We start from the raw sequence: 21,629 nt of genomic DNA on the forward strand, positions 1-21,629 counted from the left end.
AAAAGTTTGGGCACCCCTATTAATCTTAATCATTTTTAGTTCTAAATATTTTGGTATTTGCAACAGCCATTTCAGTTTGATATATCTAATAACTGATGGACTCAGTAATATTTCAGGATTGAAATGAGGTTTATTGTACTAACAGAAAATGTGCAATATGCATTAAACCAAAATTTGACCGGTGCAAAAGTATGGGCACCTCAACAGAAAAGTGACATTAATATTTAGTAGATCCTCCTTTTGCAAAGATAACAGCCTCTAGTCGCTTCCTGTAGATTTTAATCAGTTCCTGGATCCTGGATAAAGGTATTTTGGACAAACAATTCAAGTTCAGTTAAGTTAGATGGTCGCCGAGCATGGACAGCCCGCTTCAAATCATCCCACAGATGTTCAATGATATTCAGGTCTGGGGATTGGGATGGCCATTCCAGAACATTGTAATTGTTCCTCTGCATGAATGCCTGAGGATTTGGAGCGGTGTTTTGGATCATTGTCTTGCTGAAATATCCATCCCCGGCGTAACTTCAACTTCGTCACTGATTCTTGAACATTATTCTCAAGAATCTGCTGATACTGAGTGGAATCCATGCGACCCTCAACTTTAACAAGATTCCCGATGCCGGCATTGGCCACACAGCCCCAAAGCATGATGGAACCTCCACCAAATTTTACAGTGGGTAGCATGTGTTTTTCTTGGAATGCTGTTTCTTTTTGGACGCCATGCATAACGCCTTTTTTTTATAACCAAACAACTCAATTTTTGTTTCCAAAATGAAGCTGCCTTGTCCAAATGTGCTTTTTCATACCTCAGGCAACTCTATTTGTGGCGTACGTGCAGAAACGGCTTCTTTCTCATCACTCTCCCATACAGCTTCTCCTTGTGCAAAGTGCGCTGTATAGTTGACCGATGCACAGTGACACCATCTGCAGCAAGATGATGCTGCAGCTCTTTGGAGGTGGTCTATGGATTGTCCTTGACTGTTCTCACCATTCTTCTTCTCTGCCTTTCTGATATTTTTCTTGGCCTGCCACTTCTGGGCTTAACAAGAACTGTCCCTGTGGTCTTCCATTTCCTTACTATGTTCCTCACAGTGGAAACTGACAGGTTAAATCTCTGAGACAACTTTTTGTATGCTTCCCCTGAACAACTATGTTGAACAATCTTTGTTTTCAGATCATTTGAGAGTTGTTTTGAGTAGCCCATGATGCCACTCTTCAGAGGAGATTCAAATAGGAGAACAACTTGCAATTGGCCACCTTAAATACCTTTTCTCATGATTGGATACATCTGGCTATGAAGTTCAAAGCTCACTGAGGTTACAAAACCAATTTTGTGCTTCAGTAAGTCAGTAAAAAGTAGTTAGGGGAATTCAAATCAATAAAATGATAAGGGTGCCCATACTTTCGCACCGGTCAAATTTTGGTTTAATGCATATTACACATTTTCTGTTAGTACAATAAACCTCATTTCAATCCTGAAATATTAGTGTGTCCATCAGTTATTAGATATATCAAACTGAAATGGCTGTTGCAAACACCAAAATATTTAGAACAAAAAATGATTAAGATTAATAGGGGTGCCCAAACTTTTTCATAGGACTGTATTTATTTGTGCAAAGCTTGTTGAAATATCATTTTATGCATGAAATAAACAGTTTCAGCAACCTTGAAATTGACTTAAATGTTGCTTTTAGACAGAGGTGGAAAAATGCTGCAAAAATGTAAGTGCTTATAGTTTATTTTTGTCAATTTACAAAATTAAATGAATGAAGAAAAGAACATGTAAACCCCATCACTATTTAGTGGGACATTTGCCTTCTAATAAATCTTCTTGACACCTTGGAGGACAGATCTTCTGTGGATATAGAATTCCTCCAATCCTTCTATCTCTTCAAGTGATCCCAGACAGACTGGATGATATTGAGACCAGGGATAGATTTGTGGGGGCCATATCCTCATCACTTCTAGGACTCCCCCTCCAAAGGGTACCTACACTAATTTTTGATGTAATTTAGATTTTTTTTTTCTCCATTCACTTCACTTTATTAAGTGGTCACTTTTCAGACAATTTAATAGAGCATGTGAACCTGGACCAAAGTGTAATTTACTTTATTTAAAATGTTCTTACTATGTGTCAGAATTTTTTTCTAAAATTCAAGCCACTAGGTGTTTCTAGCTATTTTGGTGTTCACTCCTTGTTGGTAGGTAAGTCCAGTTCCTTGGATGCAAGATAGTTTCACAGTGCAGAAAGATGTGGGATTGTTCTTCTTTTCACAGTGTATGCAAACGGGAGGGGCTGATTCTCCTCACAGCCTTTATACACATCATCAAACGGCTTTCTCTGTGCAGTGGATTGAACATTCAGCACATCTCACAACCTACAATGTAAGAAAATGTGTGCTTGTATCTACTGGCTGCTTGTGTTATTACAGATGGATATTATTTCCAGACAGCAAGAAGTTTCCTGACTGTGCTTGTAGATCATTCATATCCTGTGTCAGGGTCCATTTTATCTGCATCATGCCTCCAGGTATTTTGCCCATATTTGCAGTTTAGTGATCCCGAATCTTCTATAATATGTTCACTTTTCTTATCTAGTGTCTCAAGACAGAATTATATGTAAACAAACCAGACGTAGTTATAATGGATAGGTGAGTGGGCAGACTGCTCCTTATTGTATACACCCTCTGCCTCAAGGAGAAATTGATAGCATACCATGTATGAATGCTTATATAGTCATACTATGGGGATATTGTCACATAATAATAATAATAATAATAATAATAATAATTATTATTATTATTATTATTTATATAGCACCAACATATTCCGCAGCGCTGTGCAGTTTGTAGGGTTCAAATACAGACAAAAAGATACATTACAAAGAAAGTCATTTCACACAATGGGACTGAGGGCCCTGCTCGCAAGAGCTTACAATCTATGAGCTAGAAGGGGGGGACACAAGAGGTAGCAGGGGCCGCAGACAATTTTGTAATAGAGGTTACTGTCATTACATAAACATAAAACTTTACGAGCCGACACCAGTCGCGTCCTTTAACATGTGGATGGAGCTTGGACATATAGAGTTAGCCTGAAATGGCATCATATCATGTGGGGTAATGTGAGAGTGGGGACAGGAGAGGGTTAAATTTTGTGGATTCCAATTATAGTGTGGAAGGGTTTACATTAGGAATTGTGATAGGCCTGTCTGATAAGATGTGTCTCTAGTTTGCGTTTGAAGCTGTAGAAATTTGGAATTAATCTGATTGTCCGGGATAGAGCATTCCAGAGAAGTGGTGCAGCTCGGGAGAAGTCTTGGATACGAGCGTGGTAAGTTCTGATAATAGAGGATGTGTTAGATCATTAAGTGAACGGAGAGCACGGGTTGGGCGGTAGACAGAGATGAGGGAGGAAATGTAGGGAGGTGCAGCATTGTGGAGAGCCTTGTGAATGAGGAGGATAACTTTTTATTTTATTCTATAATGAATAAGCAGCTAATGTAGCGAATGGCACAGACCAGAGGCATCGCTGTGCATCCTTAGTGAGAGACCACCTTGTAGGTGTGTGGAGTCTTACAAAGCCCTTTTCACTCCACTGTGGGGGATTATGGGAAGAATATGCAAATATGTTTCCCAAGATGTAAATAGGGAAACTATGCCTCTGTATGCTGCCCTCTATGTGAAGCTCCCTTGAACATCATGCCCGACTTTCCAACAAGCCTTTATTGCAATAATGCAGGGTTTTGCCAAGTCAGTATCATCCCAGCTGTGGACAGCGCCGTTTCAATCCCATAGAGGGCAGCATACAGAGGCATTGTTTCCCTATTTACATCTTGGGAAACATATTTATATAGTCATACAACAGACTGCCGAGCCCTGTACGTATTTCAACTTTTCATGAAACCCAATGTGCCCTTTCATTGACAAAAAATAAGCTATTAACACTTCTATTTTTGAAGGCTTTCTTACTTTGCAGAATTTTTTCCACACCTGCCTGAAAATTTTGCCACTAAATAAAAAAAGGTGAAAAAAGTGAAAGGGCTTGCAGACTTTCTGAATGCATTGTATATAATTTTAGAATTTTTTTATGTAAAGATTTATGTAGAGTCTGGATGTTTCCATGTACAGATTTCTTCCTCTTCTCAATCATGATGTCCACGTCTTCATATGAAAACAAACAATTTTTCTAAGACAAGTAGTATTACTATGAAATCTAACAAATAATTGGCTTCTATAATTTACTGGGTGGACGTGATTTGTAATTTATATAGAAAAACTTATTAACATCGAGGTTACAGAAAACAACTCCATGGAGAATTACACCTATAACGTCTTCATTTTGACATTTACCACAAACTTGGAGAATAAGACATTTGTATCCATTTTTTTCATCCTGATATACCTGACTGGAGTAATAGCAAATTCCACCACCATCATAGTGGTTTACAGTGATCGGCACTTGCACACCCCCATGTATCTATTTCTATGTAATTTATCTGTTATCGACATTTGCTACACAACCAGCTCAGTTCCTAAGTTGGTTCACATGTTACTGACTGGTGACTATACATTGTCCTCCACCCAATGCTTCATCCAGATGTTCTTCTATCTAATTGTGGCTACTACGGAGGATCTACTGCTCTTCGTTATGGCTTATGATCGATGTGTTGCCATATGTAACCCTCTACATTATCACGCTATATTGAGTAAGAAAAATTGTATCCAGTTGATGGTTTTCACTTGGGTCACTGGATTCATAAATGCAACTGTTGCGACATTTACCACATCCAATATACCTCTATGTTATTCTAACACAGTGCCTCAATTTCTCTGTGATTTCAAAGCTTTTGCAAAAATGGCTTGCCCCAATGCTGGTTTCCAGCTATATTCTTACATGGCAGTTGTAATCTTGGGTATAAGCCCTTTTCTTTGTAGTATAATATGTTATATTCGGGTGATCATTGTTATTCTACGTATTAAATCTAATGATGGGAGAAGAAAGGCCTTCTCCACCTGCTCATCCCACCTCATAGTCCTCACCCTATACTATGGCACCTGGATGTCCTTGTATGCAATGCCACCATTGAAAGACACCCAGATTATTGAACTATCCCTCTTAATTTTATCTACCATCATTACCCCCATGTTAAACCCTCTTATATACAGTGTACGAAATAAGGATGTAAAGAGGGCTCTACTGAAACTGGTGGGGTGCAAAGTCAGAGAAGAATAAAGTCACACTTAATGAGATGCCTTGTTTTTCTTTAAATGAGTTACCTCTTTCCAGAAATTCTTGTTCGAAAAGGTCCAACATGATGAGAAGTTGTGTGCTGAGCAGCCAGCTATTAGGTTATTACATGGATGAATGGCTCTCGTGTGGTGAGATTGCCTTCCAAAGATCCCCAAGCCTGCCATAGAAAGGTAGAACTCAATAGTAGTATAATAATTTTATCATAGATGGTAGTATAAAAGAATAAGCACTCTAAAAATTTCAGGTTCAAATCCTCTTAGGGAAAGGCTTAAAAAAATTTAAAAATTGAAATTTAAAAAAAAAAAAAAAATGTTATAAAATAAAAATAAGTTTTATATCCCCTTCCATAGCGTTCATATAAAAAAGACAAAAGTAAACAAAAACACTTTATACATGGCCACATTACAAAATGCAATGGGACCGTGTACGGGCCGCAAAGGCACCCGCGGCGTAGACATGCCACATCACGCAGCACATTACACCATGTGAACCCTCCCTAAATAGCGCAGCGCAAATGCGGCATATACGCTAGCGTAACGCGGCGCTCCGTGCCAAAATAAGCACAAAATGAACGACGCGTTCTGCCGTGTGAATGGGCCCTTCTTTACATTATTCACATCCATGGCTTCAAATGAACAGGTATTGGTGGCAGAAACCTGTCAAATATGTGTTCATTGCCCCATAAATGAAGGGTCTTTCAACATAGTGTGGGAGTCACATTTCTTTCACTTCTTGTTGGTTTTGGCCAATATACATCGGAAATGGGGTTGCCCTCCCACACTGTGAATGAACACCCTTCAGATGAGTAAGGAAATCCATGAACCTCATCACTAGCTTGTTGGTGGGGGCACATAATGTGAACCAAAAACAGTGTGTAGACTTTGGGCCATTGTTGTCTTTTCACATTATGTGCCCACACCAAAAAGCTAGTGATGAGGTTCACATATGGATTTCCTTACTCATCTGAACTTTTTAGTAAACAACTGATGCTAGGTTCAAACCTGCGTTCACCACTCTGTTCTGTGGTTTTTGTTTTCTGCATGCAAGAATACGGAAACCACAGAGCGGGTCCGGCTGTGAGCGGTGGTGGTCGTTTGCTGCTCTCCGCTGAAAACCGGGATTTTGAAATCCGGACAGAGTACTGCAGGTCCCACAGTCAAAACAGGTTTCTAGGGGGAGAGCATCAAACGCTCACTGCCACTTTGGTGTCCCAAAAAAAACACATGCACACAAGAAAGATGTCAATTTTTTAAAAATATTTCTAATGGGCTAAATTATAAATTTTTCACGTATATGTGACCATATGAAACAGAACGGCTGCATCACATAGTATACATTAATAATCAGTACAGAAATATACATAGTTTTGGGCCTCACAAGCTTGGCCAAAAATAAATAAACAGCAACAAAACTAAAAAATACACCACGATGAGGAAGGTCTTCAGTCCGGGTCAGGCTGGTCATCACTGAGGCGAGAAAAAGGCCTGGGCCGGCACCTTCGGGACTCACGAAGTACTCCCCAAAGGCATCTCTCACCTGTACAGCTGCGTTGGCTGTCCGACCTGAGGACTGAGATGGTAATAGTGGGTGACCCAAAGCTGCCTGTGGCTCCACTACAATGTTGGGGCTGCCATAGTCCAATACAAAGTTGTGAAGCACACAGGCAGCTTTGATCACCAGGTCCACAGTATCGGGAGCCAACTGCAGTGCAGAGGTGAAGACCCTCCACTTACTACTCATGATCCCGAAGGCGCACTCCACGAAGCATCGTGCCCAGCTCAGCCTCATGTTGAAGACCCTCTTCCAGGCATCTAGTCTCGACCGTGGGAAAGGGCGCAGCAGGTTTTCCAAGAGGGGAAATGCCTCATCCCCTACCATGACAAATGGGACTGGATGCATGGTACCCGGAAGCGGTCTTGGTGGAGGTAGAGTCACCTGATTTAGCAGTACTGTGCGTCCCAAAACCGATGACAGTAGCGCACGTGAGTCCCCAGTACTACCATAGGCACCGACTTCGATAGCACGAAAACGGTACGTGGCATCAGCGACCGCCATCAGGACCACCGAAAAGTACTACTTGTAGTTGAAGTACAGTGATCCTGAGTGCGGTGGCTTCTGCACACGTATATGCTTACCGTCGACGGCACCTATGCAGTTGGGGAAATTGGCTACAGACTGAAAGCCTGCTGCTGCCTGCAACCAAATCTCCTGTGTCAGACTGGGCATCGCTATGGGTTGCAAGTGCTGCCATATCAGATGGCATGTGCTCCTCACAGTTCCGGATATGGTGGATATACCAACCCGGAATTGGAGGTGAAGGGATGCAAAACTCTCCCTTGTTGCCAAAAATCTACAAGAAAAGAAAAAAAAAAACAGGACACAATATCAGCTGCAATGACAACATTTAAAGAAACGGTATCGTTAACTGTATCTAACCATTTGGACAACCTATTGCTAAGTATATATGGCCACATTGGAGGGACTATGCAAAGTAGCCGGACACATTTTCAACACAGTATTGTTATTAAAGTATATTGAGACTCAATTATACCGCAGTATTGTAAACTATGTGGCCAACATTGACAACACATTACACACGTAATAAAACTCTTTCTTTATGGACACATTGGCCAGACTATGGTAAACACAGAGACATTTTTTATATGATATGTTCGTGTTCAAGCATTTTTTACTTGTGGTTCTTACACATAGCATTTCTACACCCAAAAGTCAATATTTCCACAGTAGTAAGAATAAAAATTAATACAAATAAAACATACCGCAACGTGATGACCAGCCTTTCCGTAGGACTGAGGGCCTTCCTCATGACGGTGTCTTGGTGCTGCAGATGTGTTGCCAGGTGCTCGAGGGGGTCATCAAAAGCTTCTGGAGGCATACAGATAAAAGCTTTGAATTTGTCCGAGTGCCTTTTTGGAGCACAAAAAATACAATACAATTAATATTGAACACAGCGTTACGTTTTATAATGTGGAGCACTTCCACCTCCACACAGTGAAATCCAACAAAGGGAAAATAAATACAAAACGACAACAATAAAGAGAGTCCGTCCACAAAAGTGACACTTGACAGTTTATACACTGAAATCAGAAACTTTAGATAATCCAGAAAAGGACAGCAGTTAACTAGTTTTACAGATTGATCTTTGCAACCCTGGATTGTGCAGAGGTACAGACAGCGACGCCCATATCATGGCCACAGTTACTGCACAATCCTAACACAAGTGCTGACTAATTTAGTTTGATATTGCTAGTTTGGCTATCCATTTTTTGTGTAATCCTGTTTGCTTTTTGACCTATGGGACCCTTCCCCAAGAACAGTATGGACAGTATCTCAAATGTGGGACTGCTTTGTTGAATCTGATATAGCTACAAGGGAACCACTGCTGCCATGGTTAAAATGACCACTCCCACAAGAGCGTGATCCTCTCATTCCCTTCTTACTCACACACAGCCTACACCCTTATATATCCAACTTTCCCACACACAGCATGCATCCTCATGTCCCCCTTTTGCTCAAACACAGCCTGTTCCCCCATTCCCCCTCTTGCTCACACACAGCCTGTTCCCCCATTCCCCCTCTTGCTCACACACAGCCTGTTCCCCCATTCCCCTTCTTGCTCACACACAGCCTGTTCCCCCATTCCCCTTCTTGCTCACACACAGCCTGAATCCCCATGTCCCCCACCTGCTCACACACAGCCTGCACCTCATGCCCTCTGTTATGGTCAGCAGGGTTTATTATAAAAAAAAAATAAAAAAAAAATTAAACCCTACGGAGCCCTCTGGGCCACTAACTGCTAACCAACCTGGTGTGAACACAGATTAACAGTTCCTGTCACTGCCAGATAAAATAAAGGACCTGGTGCTAGCCAAACTGGCTAGCCTGAACTCCACGACTAGCCAGAGACCAAGTAAACCCTGCGTGTGGTAGTTCCACGCAACCACCCAGGCAACTACTGCCAAGCCCACTCCCAGTCACCCTGTCTGAGAAGTAATGCTAGCTGCCCCTACAGAGTTGTACCACACATATAAGGCAGCATGCTGCCTGACTAACTGTGGAATTGCTAGCTCAGAGGTCATTTGCTAACTAGGGCAATTCTAGTCTACAGGCTGGAACACACACCACACCACACCACACCACACCACACCACACCACACCACACCACACCACACCACACCACACCACACCACACCACACCACACCACACCACACCACACCACACCACACCACACCACACCACACCACACCACACCACACACTCTTCAGGGTTTGGAATGTGATCATAGAGCACCAGGCGTCCAGACCAGCCCCCTTATATAGGCAAGGGGCGGTCACCAACAGATAGCCCAGCTGCCCAATCCGAGCGTCCATTGGTTGACACAGATGTCAATCAACCAGTCGACAACGCCCGGCTGTTGCAAGGCAAGTTAACCCTTGCAACCTTGGACTGTGCAGAGGAACAGACAGCGACACCCATATCATGGCCGCAGTTACTGCACAATCCTAACACCCCCTCTTGCTTACACACAGACTTCACCCCTATTTTGTTGGTTTACCCTATTTTATTTTATCACCTATTTTGTTGGTTTACTGCAAACAAGTAATGAATGTGGTTACAGGTGTATAACAGTCTCATCTCATTACAATACTGTATAATTGTTTTCCTCTTAATTGGTGGCCGGGGAGCGGACACAGATTAGAGGCTTATTCTAATTATTCCCTATAGAGAATCTCACAGTACATGGTTAATCTATTACATCTTAATTGCACAGTATATATAATAGTCAACGTCTCCACATTATTATTCTTCAAAAAGCCTCATGAGACATCGCATGAAGGTAATTTTTCTTATTCTATACAAAATGTGACTTACCAACTATACTGATATGTATTTTTTTTACCCAATGAGAAAGATAAATTGATATAAAATATCCATAATAAGTGTGTGAGGGAGTCCTAAATGCAGATAAAATGTGATATCATTTACTATATAATACATTCAGGAATGATCATTTTTTTAGGCCCCCTTATCAGGTTTCGCTGTTATTCTTCTCCTCTTCTCCTGTTTTACATGATTTATGTCTCAGGTTTCAAACCCAGGACCTTTGGTACGAGAAACAGAAACACTGACTCAATTGTAGTTAATGAGAGGATTTTCTATGACTAACAACCTCAATAGTATATTTCTTCTTAACGTATGAGAATATAGTGTTATCTCTCTCTCTCTCTGTATATATATATATATATATATATATATATATATATATATATATATATATATATATATGTTCATACCTGCGCCTGGTAAACTTCAGCCAATCCGGGGGGTTACCGTCTTCTGCCCGAGAAACTGGACAGGGGACGGAAACCCAGCAGTCAGTTTTCAAACCCATTCGCTTGAATGGGTTTGTAAAGGTGATCGCCCCTGTAAGTCTTCAGCCTCTCTGCGGCGACACTGTTTTTTTTACCCGGACACAAAGTTGGACATGCTGGATTTTGTGACCGGCTAAAAAAAATAGTTTCACAGCGGAGAGGCAGAAGAAGCACACGGGCGGTCACTTCGCAAATCCATTCATGTGAATGGGTCTGAAAACTGACTGCCAGGTCTCTGTCCCCTTTCCAGTTTCTTGGGGCAAAAGACAGAAACCCGCTGTTCGAATCGGATTTCGAACCTCGGACATTTTAGTGTTCGCTCATCTCTAGTACTTATACTAATTTTTGATGTAAATTAGATTATTCTTTTGTCCATTCACTTCACTTTATTAAATGGTCACTTTTCAGACAATTTAATAGAGCATGTGATTCTGGACCAAAGTGTAATTTACTTTAATAAATATGATCTTGCTATGTATATGAAAAACTTCTCTAACGTTCAAGCCACTAGGTGTTTCTAGCTATTTTAGTGTTCACTCCATGTTGGTAGGTAAGTCCAGTTCCTTGGATGCAAGATAGTGTATAAAGAGGAGGGAATGCTCTTCTTTCTACAGTGTATGGAAATGGGAGGGGCTGATTCTCCTCACAGCCTCCACACACATCATCAAACGGCTTTCTCTGTGCACTGGATTGAACATTCTGCACATCTCACAACTTACAATGTAAGAAAAAGTGCCTGCTTGCGTTATTACAGATGGATATTATTCCCAGACAGTAAGCAGTTTCCTGTTCTTGTAGATCATTTGTATACTGTGTTATGGTCTATTTTAACTGTATCATGATTGCAGTTATTTTGCCTATAACTGCAGTTCAGTGTTCCTGAAACCTCTATATTATATTCACGTTTCTTATCTAGTGTCTCAAGACAGAATTATATGTAAACAAACCAGAAGTAGATATAATGGATAGGTGAAAGGGAAGACTGCTCCTTATTGTATACACCCTCTGCCTCAAGGACAAATTGATAGCATACCACGTATGAATGCTTATAGAGTCATACAACAGACTGCCAAGAAAAACCCTGTACGTATTTCAACTTTTTATGAAAACCCGGGTGCCATTTCATTGACAACAATAAGCTATTAACACTTCTATTTTTGAAGGCATTCTTTTACTTTCCTGAATTTTTTCCACACCTGCCTGAAAATGTTGCCACTGAATAAAAAAATGTCAAAAAAGTGAAAGGGCTTGAAGACTTTCTGAATGTGTTGTATATAATTTTAGGATTTTTTTTTTTACATAAAGAGTTGTATTAAAGCATGGTGGTGAACTATGTAGAGTCCGGATGTTTCCATGTACAGATTTCTTCCTCTTCTCAATCATGATGTCCACGTCTTCATCTGAAAACAAACAATTTTTCTGATACAAGTAGTATTACTAATCTAATAATTAATTGACTTGTATGATTTACTGGGTGGACGTGATTTGTAATTTCTATAGAAAAAGTTATTAATATTGAGGCTACAGAAAACAACTCCATGGAGAATTACACCTATAGTCTCTTCATTTTGACATTTACTACATACTTGGAGAGTAAGACATTTTTATCCACTTTTTTCATCTTGGTATACTTGACTGCAGTGATAGCAAATTCCACCACCATCATAGTGGTATACAGTGATCGGCACTTACACACCCCCATGTATCTATTCCTGTGTAATTTATCCATTGTTGACATTTGCTACATAACCAGTTCAGTCCCTAAGTTGGTTCACATGTTACTGACTGGTGACTATACATTGTCCTTCACCCAATGCTTCGTCCAGATGTTCTTCTTCCTGCTTGTGGCTACTATGGAGGATCTACTGCTCTTCATTATGGCTTATGATCGATATGTCGCCATATGTAACCCTCTACATTATCACTCTATATTGAGTAGAACTAATTGCATCCGGTTGATGGTTTTCACTTGGATAATTGGATGCATAAATTCAACTTTAGCAACATTGGCCACATCTAATATACCTTTGTGTTATTCTAACACAGTCCCTCAATTTGTCTGTGATTTCAAAGCTTTTGGCAAAATTGCTTGTCCCAATCTTGGTTTTCAGCTATATTCCTATATAGGAGCTGTAATATTTGGCTTTGGCCCGTTTGTCTGTAGTATAATATCTTATATTCGGGTGATCGTTGTTATCCTACACATCAAATCTAGTGAAGGAAGAAAAAAGGCCTTCTCCACCTGCTCCTCCCACCTCATAGTCCTCTCCATGTATTATGGCACCGGGATGTCCTTATACATAATGCCACCAATGAAAGATCCCCGGGTCTATGAACTGACCTTTTCAATTCTATGTGCCATCATTACTCCAATGTTAAACCCTCTGATATACAGTGTACGGAATAAAGATGTAAAGAGGGCTGTAATGAAGCTTGTCGGATGGAAAGTCAGAGGAGAATGAAAAAAATCATTTTAATCATATGCTTTCTCTTCTTTAAAGGACTAATCCACTTTGGGCAATTCCTTTTTGTTGTTTGAAAAATTCCACAAGGTTCACTACTTAAATATTCAAGGCATATCCACAGGATAGGCTATAAAAGTCTGATGGACAGTGTTAGCGATGGATAGTGAGGTGGGGAATGTATGGATTGGTGGCCACATTGTAACACAGCAATCGTCATTCACATGTTTAGGGATTATAAAAACAACTTGGCACTTTTTGGAATAATGCTAAACTGATCCAATGCCTAAGTTTGTATGTTTTAATATAGTGGACAATGCTCAATAAAACAACACATTTAAAAATGTTCTCAGTTGACTGTGTCATAATGTCTGTTCAGTGGGGTTTGACAATATGGGCCTGATGACTATCCATCAAGACTTGGAACATGAAGTTGCAATGACTAACCAGTCTTTACAGGATATGGTAACAGTTACATGAACGCCTCCTTACTTCTAGTCATTGAACGATGCCCACGAGTAACAATTCCTAGTGGGTGGCGTTCTTGCCCTAGGAAGCCAGGGCCACGACATGTATATCATATAGTCCTGACTTGTACTGTAGCTAAGTACAAGTACTGTACCTTTGTGTTATTCTAACACAGTCCCTCAATTTATCTGTGATATCAAAGCTTTTACAAAAATGGCTTGCCCCAATGCTGGTTTCCAGCTATATTCCTACATGGCAGTTGTAATATTGGGTATAGGCCCTTTTCTGTGTAGTATAACAGGTTATATTTAGGTGATCATTGTTATTCTACGTATTACATCTAATGATGAGAGAAGAAAGGCTTTCTCCACTTTCTCTTCCCACCTCACTATATATTATAGCACCTGGATATCCTTGTATGCGATGCCACCATTGAAAAACACCCAGGTTATTGAACTATCCCTTTGAATTTTATCTGCCATTATTACTCCCATGTTAAACCCTCTGATATACAGTATACGGAGAATAATGATGTAAAGAGGGCTCTACTGAAACTGGTGGGGGGCAAATTCAGAGAAGAATAAAGTCACACTTAATGAGATACCTTGTTTTCTTTAAATGAGTTACCTGCTTCCTGAAATTTTTATTGGAAAAGGCCAAAATGATCAGAAGTTGTGTGCCGAGCACCCAGGTTGTTACATGGAGGAATGGCCCTGTGTGATGAGATTGATTGCTGTAGGTGTTTGGTTTCTATAGCCGCCAGAACTTTCCTGAAGGTTCCCAAGCCTGCCATAGAAATATTGATATTGAACTGTGCCAAAGACAGAGTTCAATAGTAATCTAATAATTGCAGGTTCAAGTCCCCTTAGACAAGGGATTAAAAAGTTAAATTTATATATATATATATATATATATATATATATATATATATATATAAAATATATCCTATTAATATTATAAATGTGAAAGTTTGTGAGTTTGGATGTTTGTGGGTTTGTGTGTTCGGATGTTTGTTAGTCAATCACGCAAAACCCGCTTGACCGATTTGGCTGAAATTTTCCACAAACATAGTTAATACACCCCATTGCGCAATAGGCTACTTTTCGTCACAATAGCGCACATACGTTTTTCCCAGGACCCTTTGGATGTTCGGATGTTTGGCGGTCAATCACGCAAAAACCGCTGCACCGATTTGGCTGAAATTTTCCACAAACATAGTCCCTACACTCGATTGCGCAATAGGCTACTTTTCGTCACAATAGCGCACATACGTTTTTCCCAGGACCCCCACAAAACCCAAACTCACATCACTATCTCTGCAATCTCACACACTTTGGACCATAGCAAGCCACAAAATTCATATTACCCCCTACAGCAGAGGTCAGCAACCCCTGGCACACATGCCAAGAGTGGCACTCCTGCCATATTTCACTGGCATGCCAGCAGCACAGGACCTGCAAGAGTTAAATAAAGTCTCTGCTAGAGCTGAGCCATAAGGACACTCCCCTTTGAGAGGGGTGCAGGAAACCCAGGGGGTGGAGCTTAGTCGCTCAGGTCTCTGCCTGCTATAGTGATAGCTCCTGCCGAAGCTGCTAGCAAACTGAAAGTAAGAAACACACAGCTCCCTTCCTTTACTTCCTATTCTCATTAATGTCAGGCATTTGGGGTTATTAGTTTAGTGTTAGTAACTCCATGTACCTCACATTAATAGGAATAAACCCCATCATGTCCCTCATATTAACCCCTGTGTGCCCCATATAAAGGTTACTAATATATGAGACATATGGAGGGACTAATAAAAGACCTCAGTAATGAAGATACTTAATTATTACCTCCAAGTCTCTCACATATCAGTAACTAGAGATGAGCGAGTACTGTTGGGATCAGCCAATCCGAACAGCACGCTCCATAGAAATGAATGGATGCACCTGGTACTTCCGCTTGGACGGCAGACGGCCGCTTAACCCCCCGCGTGCCGGCTACGTCCATTCATTTCTATGCAAGCGTGCTGTTCGGATCGGCTGATCCCAACAGTACTCGCTCATCTCTATCAGTAACTCTTACACTGGGGTTAATGTGAGGGACATGATGGGGTTAATTGCTATTAATAAGAGGCACATGGAGTTACTAAACTGTCATGCACAGGGCCAGACTTTATGTTGCTTACTCAAGCGTATCCTGTGCCCAAAACTTACATGTACTGGCGGAAAATAACAAATCATACAATGTCGTATATCGAAGTATATTAACCTGAAATACCTCTGTCCCAAAGTCACTATGTACAGTTTATACCAACACCGTATAGCGGCTGAAATACAAATTACATTCAACACAAAAGTCTCATGTGCTCTCAGAATTACAGCAACAACAAGATACACAGTTACATTTTATATCCCATACCTTATACACAGTACGAAAACCTTACCCGCGCCTGTATATACCCACTGCTACAATCACCGCAGACGAAGTCGCGGGTACCAGCTAGTATATATATATATATATATATATATATATATATATATATATATAATTATTATTTATATATATATATATATATATATATATATATATATATATATATATATATATATATCTCCAGATACAACAAACATTGACAGCCTAGTATTCTCAGGATTAGAAACCCCATAGCTTTTGTCCTTCCCTATCTGTATATAACAATCTATGGCTACCTCAGCACCTGACTATCACATCAGTTGGTCGGATACTGGTCACTACCTGGCTCTTTCTAGCACCCCAAGTGCTAGTGAGTACGAGGCTAATAATGTGGGTTAATGGTAGTCTTTTTACTGGATAATGCGAACCCCACCTCAGAACCAGCTCAGGATTAATGCTGGGAAGACCAAGGAGATGGTGGTGGACTTTAGTAAACGGAGAGGTGCTCCGACCCCGGTGGAGATCCAAGGAACATGTATTGAGATAGTCAGGACCTATAAGTACCTGGGCGTTCTCCTCAACAATAAACTAGACTGGGCTGATCACCTGGAGGCGCTACACAGAAAGGGCCACAGAAGACTCTTCCTGCTCAGGAGGCTGAGGGCCTTCGGAGTCTAGGGGACACTTCTTAGGGCCTTCTTCAACTCTGTGGTTGCCTCAGCCATCTTTTTCGGTGTCTCCTGCTGGGGAAGCAGTATATCAACCAGGGACAGAAATAGACTTGACAGGCTGATCAGGAGGGCCGGCTCTGTCCTGGGGAGCCCCTTGGACCCAGTACAGGTGGTGGGTGACAGAAGGATACTGTCTGTGGTGACCTCCATGCGGGAGAACAAATCCCACCCCATGTATGGGACTCTGATGGAACCGTCTGCTTCACCCCAAGTGTGAGAAGGAGCGCTATCGCAGGTCCTTCCTTCCAACCGCGACCAGGCTGTATAATCTACATCAGACCAAACGAAGATCACTCCGCACAGAGAACTAATGATTATGACGATGACCATGAGGTCTTCCTCTTTTCTCTTCTGTTTTTTTTTTCCTTAGCTGCTATGGCCTCCTAGTATATCTTCTCTTCTCAGCTTATGTGTGTCTACGTCTGTAATATATTACTCTGTATTATCCTGTATCTGTATTACTATGCTGCTGTAACATGCTGAAATTTCCCCAATGTGGGACTATTAAAGGATTATCTTATCTTATCTTATCTTAATGTTTCCATCAGACAAATGTGACTTAATGTTTAAGAAATGACAAATTAAAAGTAAATAAAAAAAGACTGCATTAATGTGATCCAATGAATTCGATATAATTCAAACTGTCTTAGAACCCTGCAAAACCAGACCAAAAAAAAAAAGAAAGAAAAGGTTGCAACTTAAAAATGATTAAAAAGACTTACCTAAAGCTGTCTTTCTTCCATCTTTTTGGCATTTTTTTTCAAGATATATATATATATATATATATATAATAGATGAAGTTCCAGGGGAGATGGAAAAAAAAAAAGTCACACCTTCTCTTACCACTTTTTGGCCTCCTCCTGGTGTCAGGAGCTCTCTTGGTGACTCACAGCCTCAGTGGTGATGTCATGACATTTGGTATGCCCATGTGACAGCTGATGACCCAATTATAAGCCTCATCAGAGACCCCAGATCCAAGAAGAAAAAGAATGGGAGAGAAAAACTGGGTCCAGTTAGCAGCTGATGAGGACTGTATAATACCCCGCCTTCCTGAGAGAAATTGCCCATCATCTAGACTGTTCTGACTTAGCTGTTATGAGGTGCTGGGAGTAATGGTTAAGTGAAGGCATGCACATATGGCAAACAGGTTCTAGAAGACATAAAGAAACCATCAATGGAGAGAATTGTTTAATCCATCGACAAGCACAAGGAACTAATTTGCAGTAGTATCATGAAAAAGAAACCTGGATGACTATCCACTACAACCTATTGTCTTTAGCAGTGAATTGAGGTTCTGTTTGGGATATGATGACAAATGGGTTTGATTATGGAAGTGTTGTGGTTAGGGTTGAGCGATCGTGTTCGAAAAAGATCAGATTCCGATCGGCAATCGAGAAAATTTCACGATCGCCATCGTAATTCCGAACACAATCTTTTTATGTGGGATCGAGATCGGTGATTTTTCCCACAATGCATTGCTTAGCCTTCACATTGAGTATACGATGTGTATTTAGTGTGAAGCTCCGCTGCAGTTCCATAGGAATGAATGGAAGCAGCCGACACACAGCCTTAACCCCCTGCGCGCCGGCTGCCTCCATTCATTCGAATGGAAGGCTAAACTAAATCTCTAGCAGCTACTTACCTCTAGAGATGGCTGCTCCAGTGCCCTCCTTCTTCTTGCCTCGCTGCCCCGCCTCCCAGGTTAGTGTTTAAAGCACTAGGTAGGCGGGGCTGGTGGCATAGAGTGTGGGCGGGTACAGGGCGGGGAGACGTGACGTCTCCCCTCCCAGTACCCGCCCACACTCTCCTGACCTGCCCACACTCTCCTAACCTGGCAGGGAGGGGGCAGCAAAGGAAGAAAAGCAGCATGGAGCAGCAACGAGGCAAAGAATGAAGGCACGGGGCACAGGACCAGCCATCTCTGGAGGTAAGTGGACACCAGGGGGTAGGATTGCTTTTAAAATCTGATCTCCGATTAATAAAAAAAATCCCATTGACTTGCATTGGGATCGGAATTGGGATCGAGATCGGGTTCGAATGAAAAATGATCGGAAATCGGATTTGAAAATCGATCCTGAAAAGTCAAGATCGGCTCAACCCTAGTTGTGGTGAATACTTTATTTATTTATTTATTTTTTTAATGTAGATTGTGAGCCCCACATAGAGCTCACAATGTACATTTTTCCCTATCAGTATGTCTTTCTTGGAATATGGGATGGAAATCCATGCAAACATGGGGAGAACATACAAACTCCTTGCAGATGTTTTTTTTTTTGCCCTTGGCAGGATTTGAACCAAGGACTCCAACACTGCAAGGCTGCAGTGCTAACCACTGAGCCACTGTGTGGCCCCTGTGGTGAATACTTTAATCCTGCCTTTACGGGATACTTATGGGGTCAGTGTGAAGTTCCTAAACATACAGCACTTACCTGTATCATCATTATATTTACACATACGAAGTTTCTTTCCATTCCTTCATGCCGCAGAATTTTTTTGGTCAATTAATATGTTAAATTCAGAATGCAATATATTATTTCATTTGGATTCTTTGTACTACTCTGATATTCAACAATACATTTGGGCTTCATGAACATGGCTATGTTACATGTAAAAATACACGTAAGCTTTACCTCCATATGATTAGAATTTCATACAGATTTACTTTCGTAATACGTAATATAATAAAAATTAGAGCATACCCCATTTAGTTCATTGCTATGCTAGGGGTAAACGCTCCTTCGTAATTCACCTTAGCTCTAACTTGAGGCCCAAATCTAAAAATGTATTTAAAAAACATTCTTTGTAGAATGTGCCAAGACCCAAAAGACCTGAATTCTCTAATGTGTCCTCATAAACATCTTTTCCCTCTGGGTAATTGTCTATGTATGCCCATCAGGCCTTCATGGTCCCAGCACAATTTAAATCTTCTACAAAGCTCCATCTCGCTCTAGAGAATCTTACAGGAGAACAGGTCCTGTGTATACACGTAAGTCACCAAACTTTGACATTTTCAATGTAAATTATATTTTCATGAAATATTATTTTATGAGTCAGATAATTCCGATTTTGGTACAATCACATAGGACATAATTTGTATTAAAGTTAGAGATTTTTAAAACATAATACAATAATGGTAGAATGTTAATAACATTTGTTCTTCCTCTATGTTTATTGTGCTGAAATCTGTGACACATTTATTGATATTTCAAATCTCATTTTCAAAAGTTATCGATACATTTTGATACATATCCAATTTTCAGTAAATATAACATGTATTTTCATTTTCATTTTCTTTATATATTTGGTCGGTTCCTCCATTATCACAGTCATCTCTCTGGAAGTTCAGTTTCATAAACCAATGTATCTCTTTATCTGTAGACATATTTTATGCATCGGTCATGGTTCCTTCTCACAATGTTATACTCAGTTTTACTTTTTCTCAGCTTTGGTGGAAACAGAGGAAATTGTTCTTTTCATTATGACTTTCACTGATGAGCAAAAGGGTAACAATGTTTTGATCTTTTGACTTTCAGGCTCCGTATCTCCCCATCCTTTACAGCTTCGATCATGAGACTACCATCATTTTATAGACAATCGTCTTGGCTATCTCATATATAAAATTGACTTGCAACTACTATTGTTACTGTTTTGGTCCTGGTGGTGGAAAAATCTTCTTTTACTTGTAATCTACAATTTGCAACTTGCTCTCACATTCCCTTATAGTGTATTAATAGGTTGATTCAGTCTTTCAGCCAAGAAAAGTGCCTTACTGCAATATGTAAGTGCCATGAAAGTTGGAAGGGTACGAAATGAAGTCAGACCAACCATTCAAAAGCCAAGGGGTGGACATCCAGAAAAAATATTGGAGTCAACAAGTCAGCTCATCACAAGTTCTATCAGTGCCAAAGCAACTGTGAAAATTAGCAAAGAAATGGTTAAATGACAATAATTTTGAGGTGCTGGATTGTCCTCCACAATCTCCAGACCTCTATCCAATTCAATATTTGTTGGTATAGTTGAATAAAAATGTGTAGAAAAGACCTGGGATCAGATTTTGGCTTGAATCTGATCGAGAGCATGCCCAGAAGGATTCAGGCAGTGTTGAAAGCCAAAGGTGAATTTAAAAATGACTAACAAAACAATAAAAATTAGAATTTAGATTTTTAGGAGCAAAACAGTAACAATGCAGTTTCGTGACAAGAATCTGCATAACTAATCATATGCTAAATAGTTGCAAGTCAAATTTATGTATGAGATAGGCAAGAGGATTGTCTATTAAAATGATGGTAGACTCATGTCCAAATCTGCAGTGGATGGTGGAGCCTGAAAGTCAAAACATTATTACCCTTTTGCTCATCAATGTACCGTATGATTGAGATGTTACTATTTGTATTTCTTTACATTATCATCATATACTGAATGAGAGAAATTGTATCATGATAACTATTGGGATTTGGGCTGCTGCCACCCCCATCAGCAAGCCATGACGGGCTCTTACAGCTTCATTATATGACCTTCTGGCTGTAAGCTTTTGCGAGCTCTCACTTCTATTGTTCATATGTTTATTATTTTGTTACAATGTAATTTATTGTCCCTTTATGCTCCCTATGATTTGTAAAGCTCTATGAAATATGTTGGCGCTACATAAATAACGTTATTATAATTTTTACTGCTATTATTATTATTAATAAAGTGTCTGAAAACTCTAAGGTGAGGAGAAAAATCAGAAGATAGTCAACCCTGGTGGAGCATTATCGAGGTCACAGAAGCCGAGATGTCGGAGTCAACAATTTCTGTGTTTTATTAGGTAATGTGTTTCAACACAATACATAATACACAATATATATCCTGTCTTAGCTGTTAGCTTGCCACATTCATATACAATGTGTATCACAAGTTAAGCTACTTTTCTCAATGCAAAATGCTTTTC

General features: G+C 40.3%; 1 protein-coding gene across 1 annotated transcript; it reads left to right on the forward strand.

Annotated features, from left to right (window-relative positions):
* Nucleotides 1-12,182: 12,182 nt before the first annotated feature.
* On the forward strand, nt 12,183-13,106 carry LOC142217131 (olfactory receptor 2K2-like). The gene has a single exon (XM_075285322.1). It carries the CDS (start codon nt 12,183-12,185, stop codon nt 13,104-13,106), a length of 924 nt encoding a protein of 307 aa, XP_075141423.1.
* The last annotated feature ends 8,523 nt before the right edge of the window (nt 13,107-21,629 follow it).

The sequence above is a fragment of the Leptodactylus fuscus genome, chromosome 8 (genome assembly GCF_031893055.1).
Source record: "Leptodactylus fuscus isolate aLepFus1 chromosome 8, aLepFus1.hap2, whole genome shotgun sequence".
Lineage (NCBI taxonomy): Eukaryota > Metazoa > Chordata > Amphibia > Anura > Leptodactylidae > Leptodactylus > Leptodactylus fuscus.